General features: G+C 37.5%; 1 protein-coding gene across 1 annotated transcript in view; it reads left to right on the forward strand.

Moving 5' to 3' along the window:
* LOC114661984 (uncharacterized) overlaps nucleotides 1-8,348 on the forward strand; it is a 29,309-nt gene extending 20,961 nt beyond the window's left edge. The window contains exon 3 of the mRNA XM_028815261.2: nucleotides 5,436-8,348. Within this exon, the coding sequence (XP_028671094.1) occupies nucleotides 5,443-6,621 (1,179 nt within the window). The 5' untranslated portion in view covers nucleotides 5,436-5,442 and the 3' untranslated portion in view covers nucleotides 6,622-8,348. The remainder of the gene's footprint in view (nucleotides 1-5,435) is intronic.
* The last annotated feature ends 4,442 nt before the right edge of the window (nucleotides 8,349-12,790 follow it).

Below are 12,790 nucleotides of genomic sequence, written 5' to 3' on the forward strand. Positions count from 1 at the left end.
ATGACGATTGCTGAGTCTTGATGTTTGGTTTGAGTAGCACTTAGCACATTGTGCAGTTCAGAGAAGGCCCTACCAAGCCCATTGTTGTATGGGCATGAAAGATGATAAAAAGTAAATAAAATATTAAATAAAAGCACAGTCTACCTGGAGTGATCAGGAAGGCATCTGGATGTAGCCACGCCATGTTTGATGATACTATATATTCAGACATCTTTAGAAAGAGTCCATGAAGAGACCTGTGAATCATTTAAACTAAATTCATGTCATAATAAAAATAAAATGCTAATACATATTTAGTTTTTGCAAAAAAAAAAAAAAAAAAAAAAAAAATATATATATATATATATATATATATATATATATATATATATATATATATATATATATATATACTGTTTATAAACTGAACATACTAATAACGTATGAAACGCTGAAAGAGCAGTATTTTTAAAGAAGGAAAATTTTATCTCAAGAAAAATAAAAAAAGATGTTTCCCCAAATCATAATATTTACAACCTAGCAAAATTTAAGTTAAATCATAAACTGAAAATATGAAAAGATTCCAAAGTTTTTCTTTCACAAGTTCAAATCATGAGTGATTGGGTAGGTTTTTCAGCAGTTTTTTTAAAACATCACACTAGTGGTGTCATGGTACATAACCAGGAAATACTTCAGAGTAACCTGACCCGTGTACTTGCAATCTGTCTCCTACATAGCAGCATCCATAAGAAAAACAAGAAGGAATTTTTACAGGCAAAGGAACAGTTGGGCAAAATTTAAGTTATAAGCCAGATTGTCACAATTACCTGTTGTGCCACTCAGCTGTTCAATACGATACTAACATATTTTTTATCTGAACATTCATGTTTTGGATTATCTCTTTAGTCCATGTCCTGCTTTCCTCATTGTATTAAATTCTTTTTTTATTTTTATTTTTTTATTTTTTTTATAATTTTATTAATTTTATTGTAATCATTCATACAAATCAATCAAATTTTTACAAAAAATAGGATTGAAAAACAATTCGACCCCCACCCCTGGAAAAGAGCATTGGCCAACAGGGTAAAACTTAAGGCTTGTAAACATACCTAAATTGATGAGTTTAATAGGCCAGTAGAAATGAATGGAGAAGAAAAAGAAATGCGGAGATAATTGCTTCCTCGGTGCTTTAAGAGCTTATTATAAAATTTTATTGATTATATCCTGCCAGGTTTTTTTTTTTTTTTTTTTTTCATTGTATTAAATTCTATGTGAGGTCAAAAGCTGCCCTTAGAAAAAGATCTGATTATAAAGCAATGGATAATTTATACTGCATATTGAAAAGCAACTGTTAATTGTACACTTTGTCATGGTGTGTGTACAATTGAGTCTGTGTTTGCTCAATTACAAGATCTAAACTATGTAACCCTCAAACCCAGATCATATTATCTTTTAATATAAAGATACTATTAATAATAATAATAATAATAATAATTCTTTACATTTATATAGTGCTTTTCTCATTTGGGTAAGCTAATTCAAAAATTTGTTGTTGAATTACTTTTTCTTTATGTGCAAACAAGAAGCACTATAGTTTTGTTAGCCCAAATGGGTGAAAGTCTAGCTGTCATTATTAAAGACTGCTGTTGTGATTTATTTTAATAAATGTTATTAATTTTATTAAATGAAACGTTTATTACAATTTGTGGCAAGCAGTCTCTACTCTATTATGAATGCTGCTATTGCAACATCTTAAGTTGTCAACATAGTCCAAGATCCAAAGGACAAGAAACACTTCAAAGTGGGAAAGCAGCAGGCCCTGAAGGCTACCCTGCTGAATTTTATAAAAAAAAAAAATCTCAATTAACTTAGCTCCCCTTTTATTAGAGACAATAAAATTCTACCTCAAACTTTTCGCCAAGCTTTAATTACCATCTTTCCTAAGCAAAATAAAGACTTATTACAATGTGCTTCATACAGACCAATTTCACTTCTGAATAATGATGTTAAGATATCACCAAAGGACTAGCTAGAACAGGGGTGGGCAAATTCATTCCTGAAGGGCCGCAGTGGCTGCAGGTTTTTGTTCCAACCCAATTGCTTAATAAGAAGCCCTTATTGCTCTAGAAAGACTTCTGCTTCATTTTAGTTATCTCCCTCGTTAAGATTATGAACCCTTATTGCTTATTTAAGTCTTAAACAGCTGCAGTCTTGGTTTTTAATTGCTCCTTATTAGCAATAAGATGCAAATGACAAAAGAAACCAGCAGCTATCCATTTTGCTTGTTACCCTTTACACCTGTGTGTATTTATCATGCACTATTTGGTTTAATTAAATACTTGGAAGGAAAGAGAAGAGAAAAAAGTGAAGGATTGAGAATTACCCATCCGTTTTATACTTCAAAGTATTTGGATGATATCCTTAGAATGGAAAAAAAAAGCAAGGATATGAGAATGACTTGACATAGCAGAGTTAAAGTACAAACAAGCCATGAAATGTAATTATTGGCAAGGATTGTTTTCTAATTAAGCAACTGGGTTGGAACAAAAACCCGCGGCCACTGCGGCCCTCCAGGAATGAATTTGCCCACCCCTGAGCTAGAAGGATTGAGAAAGAACATCCTTTGGTAATATCACATGACCAAACTGGATTTATTAAAGGCAGACACTTAGCTTCCAAACTTTGATGCCTGTTTAAAGTAATACAGGTGCTGGTCATAAAATTAGAATATCATGACAAAGTTGATTTATTTCAGTAATTCCATTCAAAAAGTGAAACTTGTATATTAGATTCATTCATTACACACAGACTGATGTATTTCAAATGTTTATTTCTTTTAATGTTGATGATTATAACTGACAACTAATGAAAGTCCCAAATTCAGTATCTTGGAAAATTAGAATATCAATTAAGACCAATGCAAAAAAAGGATTTTTAGAAATGTTGGCCAACTGAAAGGTATGAAGATGAAAAGTATGAGCATGTACAGCACTCAATATTTAGTTGGGGCTCCTTTGGCCTGGATTACTGCAGCAATGCGGCGTGGCATGGAGTCAATCAGTCTGTGGCACTGCTCAGGTGTTATGAGAGCCCATGTTGCTCTGATAGTGGCCTTCAGCTCTTCTGAATTGTTGGGTCTGGCGTATTGCATCTTCCTCTTCACAATACCCCATAGATTTTCTATGGGGTTAAGGTCAGGCGAGTTTGCTGGCCAATCAAGAACAGGGATACCATGGTCCTTAAACCAGGTACTGGTAGCTTTGGCACTGTGTGCAGGTGCCAGGTCCTGTTGGAAAATGAAATCTGCATCTCCATAAAGTTCGTCAGCAGCAGGAAGCATGAAGTGCTCTAAAAACTTCCTGGTAGACGGCTGCGTTGACCTTGGACCTCAGAAAACACAATGGACCAACACCAGCAGATGACATGGCACCCCAAACCATCACTGACTGTGGAAACTTTACACTGGATCTCACGCAATGTGGATTCTGTGCCTCTCCTCTCTTCCTCCAGACTCCGGGACCTTGATTTCCAAAGGAAATGCAAAATTTACTTTCATCAGAGAACATAACTTTGGACCACTCATCAGCAGTCCAAAGGCGAGACGCTTCTGACGCTGTCTCTTGTTCAAGAGTGGCTTGACACAAGGAATGCGACAGCTGAAACCCATGTCTTGCATACGTCTGTGCGTGGTGCTTCTTGAAGCACTGACTCCAACTGCAGTCCACTCTTTGTGAATCTCCCCCACATTTTTGAATGGGTTTTGTTTCACAATCCTCTCCAGGGTGCGGTTATCCCTATTGCTTGTACACTTTTTTCTACCACATCTTGTCCTTCCCTTCGCCTCTTTATTAATGTGCTTGGACACAGAGCTCTGTGAACAGCCAGCCTCTTTAGCAATGACCTTTTGTGTCTTGCCCTCCTTGTGCAAGGTGTCAATGGTCGTCTTTTGGACAACTGTCAAGTCAGCAGTCTTCCCCATGATTGTGTAGCCTACAGAACTAGACTGAGAGACCATTTAAAGGCTTTGCAGGTGTTTTGAGTTCATTAGCTGATTAGAGTGTGGCACCAGGTGTCTTCAATATTGAACCTTTTCACAATATTCTAATTTTCCGAGATACTGAATTTGGGACTTTCATTAGTTGTCAGTTATAATCATCAACATTAAAAGAAATAAACATTTGAAATACATCAGTCTGTGTGTAATGAATGAATGTAATATACAAGTTTCACTTTTTGAATGGAATTACTGAAATAAATCAACTTTGTCATGATATTCTAATTTTATGACCAGCACCTGTATATTCACCCACAGAGTCTAACATCCTGGAGATATTATCGTTAGATGCTTAAAAAGCATTTGATATCTTTGAATGGAACTACTTTTTCACTACATTGGAGAAATGTGGGTTTGGCCCGAACACATGTGCATGGATCAAACTACTGTATACCAGTCCAGAAGCTTCAGTTTGTATTAACAACATTAATTCAGACTACTTCAAACTAGAACGTGGTACTAGACAAGGATGCTCCTTGTTACCACTGCTTTTTGCAATCACCATTGAGCCACTGGCAGTTCACTGTCGAAATGCTTATGAGATAAAGGGGATTATCAGAGAAGGACTTGAACAGAAAATTTCTCTATATGCAGATGATATGGTACTGTATATATCCGATCCACAAAATACTTTGCCTGCAGTCCTAACAGCATTAACAGAATTTCAAAAGATTTCTGGTCTTAATATAAATTTGAATAAAAGTGTGCTCTTTACAGTGAATTCTCAAGCACACAATATTTATCATTGCAGATCAGTTTAACACCCAGGTGTAAACTTTACAAGTAACCATAAAGCTCTTTATCAACAAAATTTTGACATCTGTATGGAAAAAATTAAGCAAGACTTGCATAGATGGTCTACACTTCATCTCACTTTAACTGAGATCCCTAGGGTGGACTCCTCCCAGATCGTTCTTACTCTCCCATTCAGTGGGTGCGATCTGTCCCTTGAGCGCCGATCCTTTGCTCCTTCCCTGACCACGCTGGCCTCTCTCATTCATTCATGCTGGCTGGTTCTCTTCTTTTCAACCCCAATGCTGTATTCGCACTCTAAGGCTTTCTTTCATTTCAGTTTTCTCTTCCTCTTTGAAAGAATGTTTATTTAGAGAAACTTTCAGGTTGTCCGTCTAGCTCAGAATCCACAGGACAAGAAGGACAATTTCAAATAAGATGGCTTCTGTAGTTTATCCTCCATCTTGGACTGATCCCCTATGCCTTACAATAAGGCAAATTAGTTTGATTGTCCGCTAAAACTCTGAACTAACACAGACTTCCTAACCACTGGCTAGGTAATCCTGAAATTTAATGTAACAACATATTAACTGCACCATAATAGACTTTGAGGACTTCTATAGTTTGTGGTACTGATTCCATATTCTTGTTGTTTTGTTTTTATAAGCAGCCTGAAGATGGATGCTATTCCAATATTTTCTCAGGTGAAATCACTGGTTCAAGTGATTTCAGGTGACCATAAGGGTGCAAAGGCGACACAGAAGAACTTTCTGAAGCTATGCCCAGGTGTCTCTCAAGGGACATCTGTAGTTCAGGCTTTATCAGGAGATAAAGAGGGAGCCAAAGAAACTCAGAAGCAGTTCTTGAAAGGAATGAATGGTGCACTTGATTCTTTGCCAGTTGTGGGACATGTGAAAGGAACTGTCCATTACATTTGTGGAGACAAAGAAGGAGGTCATAATGCTATGAAGGCTGCCACTCGCACAACAGGTGTCATGGCTGGAGGGGTTGGGGGGTTCTTAGTAGGTGGCCCAGTGGGAGCAACAGTAGGTGGCATGATGGCAGGTGTAGCAATGGATGAAGCTATTTCCATTACTGATGTGCTTGTATGTAAGGAAAAACAACTTTATGGCACTCTAGGCATTATACAACATATTGTGGAGGATCCAAAAAATGGAGGAAATTATGTAGATTTGATTGGCAGTATTGCATTAGATGGTGCAACAGGATATGCTGGTGGTAAAGGATTAGGGAGAAAGATAGAATACAAAGTACAAAAAGGTAAGCTTCAAAATGTGGTAGGTAAAGGTGCTGTTAAACAAATTGTAGATGCTGGTGAATCAATCCGTGAGATTCGTTCCACAACTACCATAAAAGGAAACAAACCTCATGTTTTGACAATTGCAGAAGATCTCCAAACAGGAAAAAAATACAAAGGACAGAATTTGCAGATTCGCAAGATCCTTAAGGATAATAATGACATGGCTGGAGGACCAACCGAATTGCAAAAGAGAGTACCTGATGCTAGACTTCCGCTAAAAAGAAATCCTGCCACATGTGCTGAGCAACAGGCCTATAGTCGCCTATATAAAGATCGTGTTAATGCAGAACCTGGTCAAATTAGAAGTGTGAGTGTCAAAATGAGCAAAAACCACAGAAGACCAGTCACCGTTGAACGCTGTGAAAACTGCAAACAGTTTTCACCAGCAATGGGGTCAGTACCCACTGATATTATTGGTGAAAAAATAGTACCAAAACGAGTCGGCTTGAAGACGTTGTCCGCATATTCTGCTTTGGGATTGGGGATATGTGCTCTGGATGAAGAGTCTAAGCATTTAAGTAAGAATACAGTTTAATTTTTCTGTTCTGTTATGAAGTCTTGCTTAGAATGAAAAAAGCAGTACTTCATTCTGAAAGTTGTTCTTAGAAACTTTGTAACAACTGAGATCACGCTTAGAAGGTGGCAAGCTGCCCACTATGGCTGAACTGGAGCTAAGCCTGGACTCAGCCACGTCAAACTGTTGCTTCCCTTTCGTTCCTTACCCGCCCTCCACTCAAGTACCCCAGTTAACAGTAGAATCAACAAGTTGGTCAAAGAGAAAAGGTTCGATATGTGAAAAAAATGACTATATTGGAAAAGGATGAAATTTAATACACATAAATCCCCATATTCCCTGATCCTGGTGCAGTTGCAAATATAGTTATAGAAAAGGTATGGGACGCGGCCCCATACTCCTTTGTCCTCCCTGGTCTTAACCAGAAAACATATATAATTCACAAAATGAGAAACAAACGTTCATATACACAAAGTGTCCAATGGAACCCAGAAACTGCAGAGACTGAGAAATGGCTGAAAGCCAACCAAGTCCCAAATGATGAAATGACACAAACCACAATACAAACAGTGCAGCTTTGAAGTATGGACCCAAACTGTCTCACCAATGACTCCAGAAAGCAGTCTGGCAGACCTGGGATGTGGTTGATGAAAAAGTGCCTTACTGCCGTGTGTAACAGGATAAACAGTGACGATCTTTGGATACCTTAGATCAGGGGTGTCGAACTCCGGTCCTGGTCAGCCGCAGTGGCTGCAGGTTTTCATTCTAACCATCTTCTTCATTAGTGACCAGTGTTTGCTGTAATTAACTTCTTTTGCCTTAGTTTTAATTAACTTGACTCAAGCCCCTTAGTTGTTTCTTTTTCCTTAATTAGCAGCCAAACAATAATGAGACACAAAACAAGCCGCCACATGACCAGAAAATAAAGAAAGGTGAAGGTCTCAGTAATGTTGATCTCTCAGGTCACCAAAACATTTTGACGGTGTTCTTAGAAAAAACACAAAAATCAACAGTTTTGGAAATGTCTGCTGTGGCAGAATGAGAGCAGCAACAAGCCATGGAATTAAATAACGGCTTTAATTAACAGCAATAAACGGCTTCTTATTAAGAGATTGGTTGGGGTTTGAAATCCCAGTTTAGCTGGTCATCTGTTGTCTCGTTTCAAATCTCATTTCTGTTTGGCTGTCATTTAATGAAGAAACACATCAAATCAGAGGACTGAATCCTTAAAAACAGGGCTATTCAAATGAAGGAAAAAGGAGTTGTTTGATGCTTCCTTTTTCTCCTCCTTTTTGAAATGTGCAGTCCTAACTTATACTGTATGTAACCTGGAAGTAAAAGGAACCCCCATCTCCTCAAGGGTCACGTGCCATACTTGGTGATGTTCCTTACATATGTAGCGATATAAATCTTGTTCAGGTATGTATAGTTCATACATGGGAAAGGTCAAACAAACACAACACTTATATATACTAAACAAACACGACTGACATTTTATGTAGCCCTTTTACAAGTTAAAGCTAATGTTAAATAAAGTCAAATTGTTTGCTTAATTATAATAAAATGTTAGGCTTTACATAGCAGCACAGAGTGAAATGATAAATAGATAAAGGAAAGATCTGGTTTATTCCCTACAAGCTGGAATGTAAATGAAAGATATTTATCAACTTGCTATAATTCTGGCATAATATTAAAATAAGTTTTGTTTGCTTTGTGAGTGGACAGGTATAAGGGCATATAATTTTCTAGCTGTAATGTAGCATAATGTAATGTAATACAACTGTCATGTAATCACCTAATGAACCAAAGCATGGATATTTAATTAAATATCATAGACAAGAGCTTTTAATGTGTGTTACAAACTTTTCTCTTTAAATTTTGGTGATTTGTGTTTACTTTGAAATTTTACTAAATGACTTAAAACAAAGCTACCTGGACTGTGGAGTTTCTTGTGTTGTGCATCATATTCACTTTTTGAACCTTTGCTATCTCAGTAGCTATGCAATATTGGAAACATGAAGAAACACAACTACATTAAGCTTTGCTTCCCACAGTGTCCTTTGCAGCAAACAATGTCATAATGAACTTTAAAAATCCATCCAAAACTTGTTAATACAAGGCTATTAAAATACAAATTGGGAATCCAGTAACATTTGATCAAGAAAATGAAAAGGTGTCTTTCGGCAAAAATCAGTTACATTCATGAGTTTTGCAAGTATTGCTTTATAACCAAATCAAATTGCTAAAGTTTGCATTTTATTTATTTATTTATTTTCTTTTTCCCTATATCAAGCAAGCATTGCTGTCTACTTTTGGTGATAATATTTCACCACTTTTCTTTGTTCTTCTCTCGTGTTCCTAACCAGTGCACTTTTTAATGAATTGTTCATAATTGCTTTGGATGGTCTTTCATATGTAGTTCACTTTCAGGAGGAGTATAGGGACCTAATCAAGGACTTTGTTAAATGGTGCGACTCAAACCACCTACACCTGAACACCAGCAAAACCAAGGAGCTGGTGGTGGATTTTAGGAGGCCTAGACCCCTCATGGACCCCGTGATCATCAGAGGTGACTGTGTGCAGATGGTGCAGACCTATAAATACCTGGGAGTGCACCTGGATGATAAATTAGACTGGACTGCCAATACTGATGCTCTGTGTAAGAAAGGACAGAGCCAACTATACTTCCTTAGAAGGCTGGCGTCCTTCAACATCTGCAATAAGATGCTGCAGATGTTCTATCAGACGGTTGTGGCGAGCGCCCTCCTTTACGCGGTGGTGTGCTGGGGAGGCAGCATTAAGAAGAAGGATGCCTCACACCTGGACAAACTGGTGAGGAAGGCAGGCTCTATTGTTGGCATGGAGCTGGACAGCTTGACATCTGTGGCAGAGCGACGGGCGCTGAGCAGGCTTCTATCAATTATGGAGAATCCATTGCATCCACTAAACAGTGTCATCTCCAGACAGAAGAGCAGCATCAGCGACAGACTGCTGTCACTGTCCTGCTCCACTGATAGACTGAGAAGATCGTTCCTCCCCCAAACTATGCGACTCTTCAATTCCACCCGGGAGGGGTAAACGTTAACATTATACAAAGTTATTGTCTGCTTTTACCTGCATTGTTATCAATCTTTCATATTGTTTTTTGTATCAGTATGCTGCTGCTGGAGTATGTGAATTTCCCCTTGGGATTAACTCTTTCAGGGCTGATGTTGACTTTTGTCAAAAGGAAGAGTCGACGATGGTAATCAACTGTAAACTGTGACAAAACCAACCGTTACATTGGAATCTCGTTGGTAGAAGGAAAGTTTGATTCATTGGTTTGACCGAGATTCCCTGTGCTCACATGAGTAGCAAGGTGCACACAATGGCAAAAATGGCACTGACATCTGGCGAGAGATCAATGCGAAAAGCAAAATACTCTGTGGACGATGTCTTGCCTATTATCTCTGAACTGAACCATGACTTGTCGGACTCAGATTTTGATACAAGTGATCAAAAACGATTGTGAGATTCCAGCTTCAGCTGATCGGCCCCCAGCTAGTCATGGTACTGACAATGTTCGCCAGGGAGGACCGCCAGTTAACAATGACAAGAGGTAGAATCCAGATTGTATTGCACTACGACCGTGACCGCCACCACTGCCGTCCCAGCCTGGCAGTAAGCCTCCTGCTCATTCTTGGCAAACGGGCAGCTACAGCATGCAGCAACAGACGTTTCATGTTGATCTCTGTGTGAAAGCATCATTTTTTGGAAAAAATATTCAGCCCTCAAAGAGTTAATAAAGTATCTATCTATCTATCTATCTATCTATCTATCTATCTATCTATCTATCTATCTATCTATCTATCTATATATCTATCTATCTATCTATCTATCATTGTTTAAGATGTTTATTTTTACTCCTGGAACATGAAGTTGTAAAAATAAAGATCTGATGACTAACTTTTTTGTACCGTTCTACATTAACTTAATAATTTCCGTAACACACACAAATTAGAAATGAACCAGATCCATTCACCACTTTGTCAGCCATTCTGTTTACTTGTACACCTGTCACTTAATTGACTTACCCGTCCATATTTCAATATGTTTTCTATTTTCTCTTGAAAAGGTTATGGTAAAAAGAAGTTAGACAGTAAGCAAAGCAGCTTGTCCCCAAAACATATGGAAGTCCGTATTAGGGAATCTGGGAGATAGAAGGTGTCCAGCAATTTGTGGGGCTACATAAGTTGTAGTGAACCCCAAATTTTTTAGTTGACAATGCTGTGAGCAGATTTGTTTACTGATGCTGCCACTATGTCTTAAAAGTGAAGGATGGGTGGAATTAGGCCAACACTCCCACTAATATATTTTTCCACCCACAAGAATATCAATCACACCAGAACAATAACGAGAAGCAACATAAGACGTAAAAGACAAACACCTCTGACAATATACACACAATCCAGAAAATCCTAAGTATGAAGCCCAAAGTTCAAGAAACACTTTTTATGATGTGATGCGATTGTCCCCCTTTTGTAAATGCCATCTGCAAACAAAGACTTAACCGCACAGTTATACCACCAGAATCGAGAAGTTTTTTTTTGTCTTCTGTGGTGTGCCTCTCCCTTGAAGACCATTGAGGGTGGGAATGGCACAAATGCTCAAAGCTATCCCTGTACCTGATGGTAGGACAAATCCTCTTTGGCTGTGCTATTTGAAAAAATAAAAGGAAAAAAGGTCCTTGTAAGAGACAGTCTTAGAAAATTAATGCTTTAAGTTAAACTCATATTAACGTTTCCTTAAGTTGAATAGAATATAATTTTCTTTCATAGCTATAGATTAAGGTATAGCCTTTATGCCCTGTAGTTAACATGAGATAGAACTTTCTTAGCTATATCTGTAATGCAGTGTGTTAATTAAGACAGTTGTTTGGAGGAGGCACATTGCTAGCATGGACTAAAAGACCCATTTTCAGTCTGAATGTTTAGTAATGGTTCAACTGTATGAGCAAACGTAAAGAATGAAACAAGACATATAAGTTTTAAACAGAACTTTTCTTATAACAAGAACTTTTTTTTTACTTTGCAATATCAATATTCTCTATTTTGTGTGAACTGTTTTCCTTGAAATTTTAAAAAGCTTTTAAAAATAAAGATACTTTGTGGAATCATTTCAACGTGTCAAGCCATTGCCAGAATCCCATGAAACAAACTAAAGCTGCGGAACTTTGGTAATTTTGGGTAAACGCAGCTACAGTCCTCTTGTTGCTGTAGTCTGTAAATTGTTAGAACAATCAAAAGTCCCTCCATATCCACAAAAATTAACCACAAATGCAAACTAAGAATTAAAAATTTTGGGCTACTGTATCTACTCCAGTTTTATAATTTACAGCACATGCAAATAAACACAAATTATGATTTCCATGAGCAACTCTGTATCCTTGCAAACATAGTTTAAATACACAGACCCCACATTTACTAACCAGTCAGGCAGTATTTTTAACAACATATATTTAACATGAAACAGGAAATACTATATGGAATAGTCCATCCAATACGTCCATGAAAACTACACTATAGTGTTATGACAGGAAATCACACAACAGAAGATTCTGCAATACAGTGCAACTGATTGTACTGTACAATAATGTACAACAATGAACAATAACATATAATATCTAGCATACTGTATATACAAATACAGTGGTGCTTGAAAGTTAGTGAACCCTTCAGAATTTTCTATACTCCTACATATATATGACTTAAAACATCATTAGATTTTCACAAAAGTCCTAAAAGTTGATAAGGAGAACCCAGCTAAACAAATGAGACAAAAATATCATACCTGGTCATTTATTTGTTGAGGAAAATCAACCAGTATTACATATCTGTGAACAGGAAAAGTATGCGAACATAACAAGTAATTTAAAGGTGAGATTCAGGTGTTGTCAATCAATGTGATGACAATGAGGTGTGAATTAGCCCCATGTTTATATTTAAAGAACAGGGGTCTATCAAGGGCTTCATCTTCAAAACATGTTTGTGCGGTATCAGTGTATCATGTCATGGACAAAGGGTATTTTAGATGACCTCAGAAAAAGAATTGATAATGGTCGCACAGAGCGTCCTTTAAAGCCTGAAAGGCGAGTTGTTTCTCCTCCCTCCACCCAAATGGTTGGTACTTCTTTGTTGGCTAAACTATTGCG

Source organism: Erpetoichthys calabaricus, chromosome 12 (assembly GCF_900747795.2).
Source record: "Erpetoichthys calabaricus chromosome 12, fErpCal1.3, whole genome shotgun sequence".
NCBI classification, from domain to species: Eukaryota; Metazoa; Chordata; class Cladistia; order Polypteriformes; family Polypteridae; genus Erpetoichthys; species Erpetoichthys calabaricus.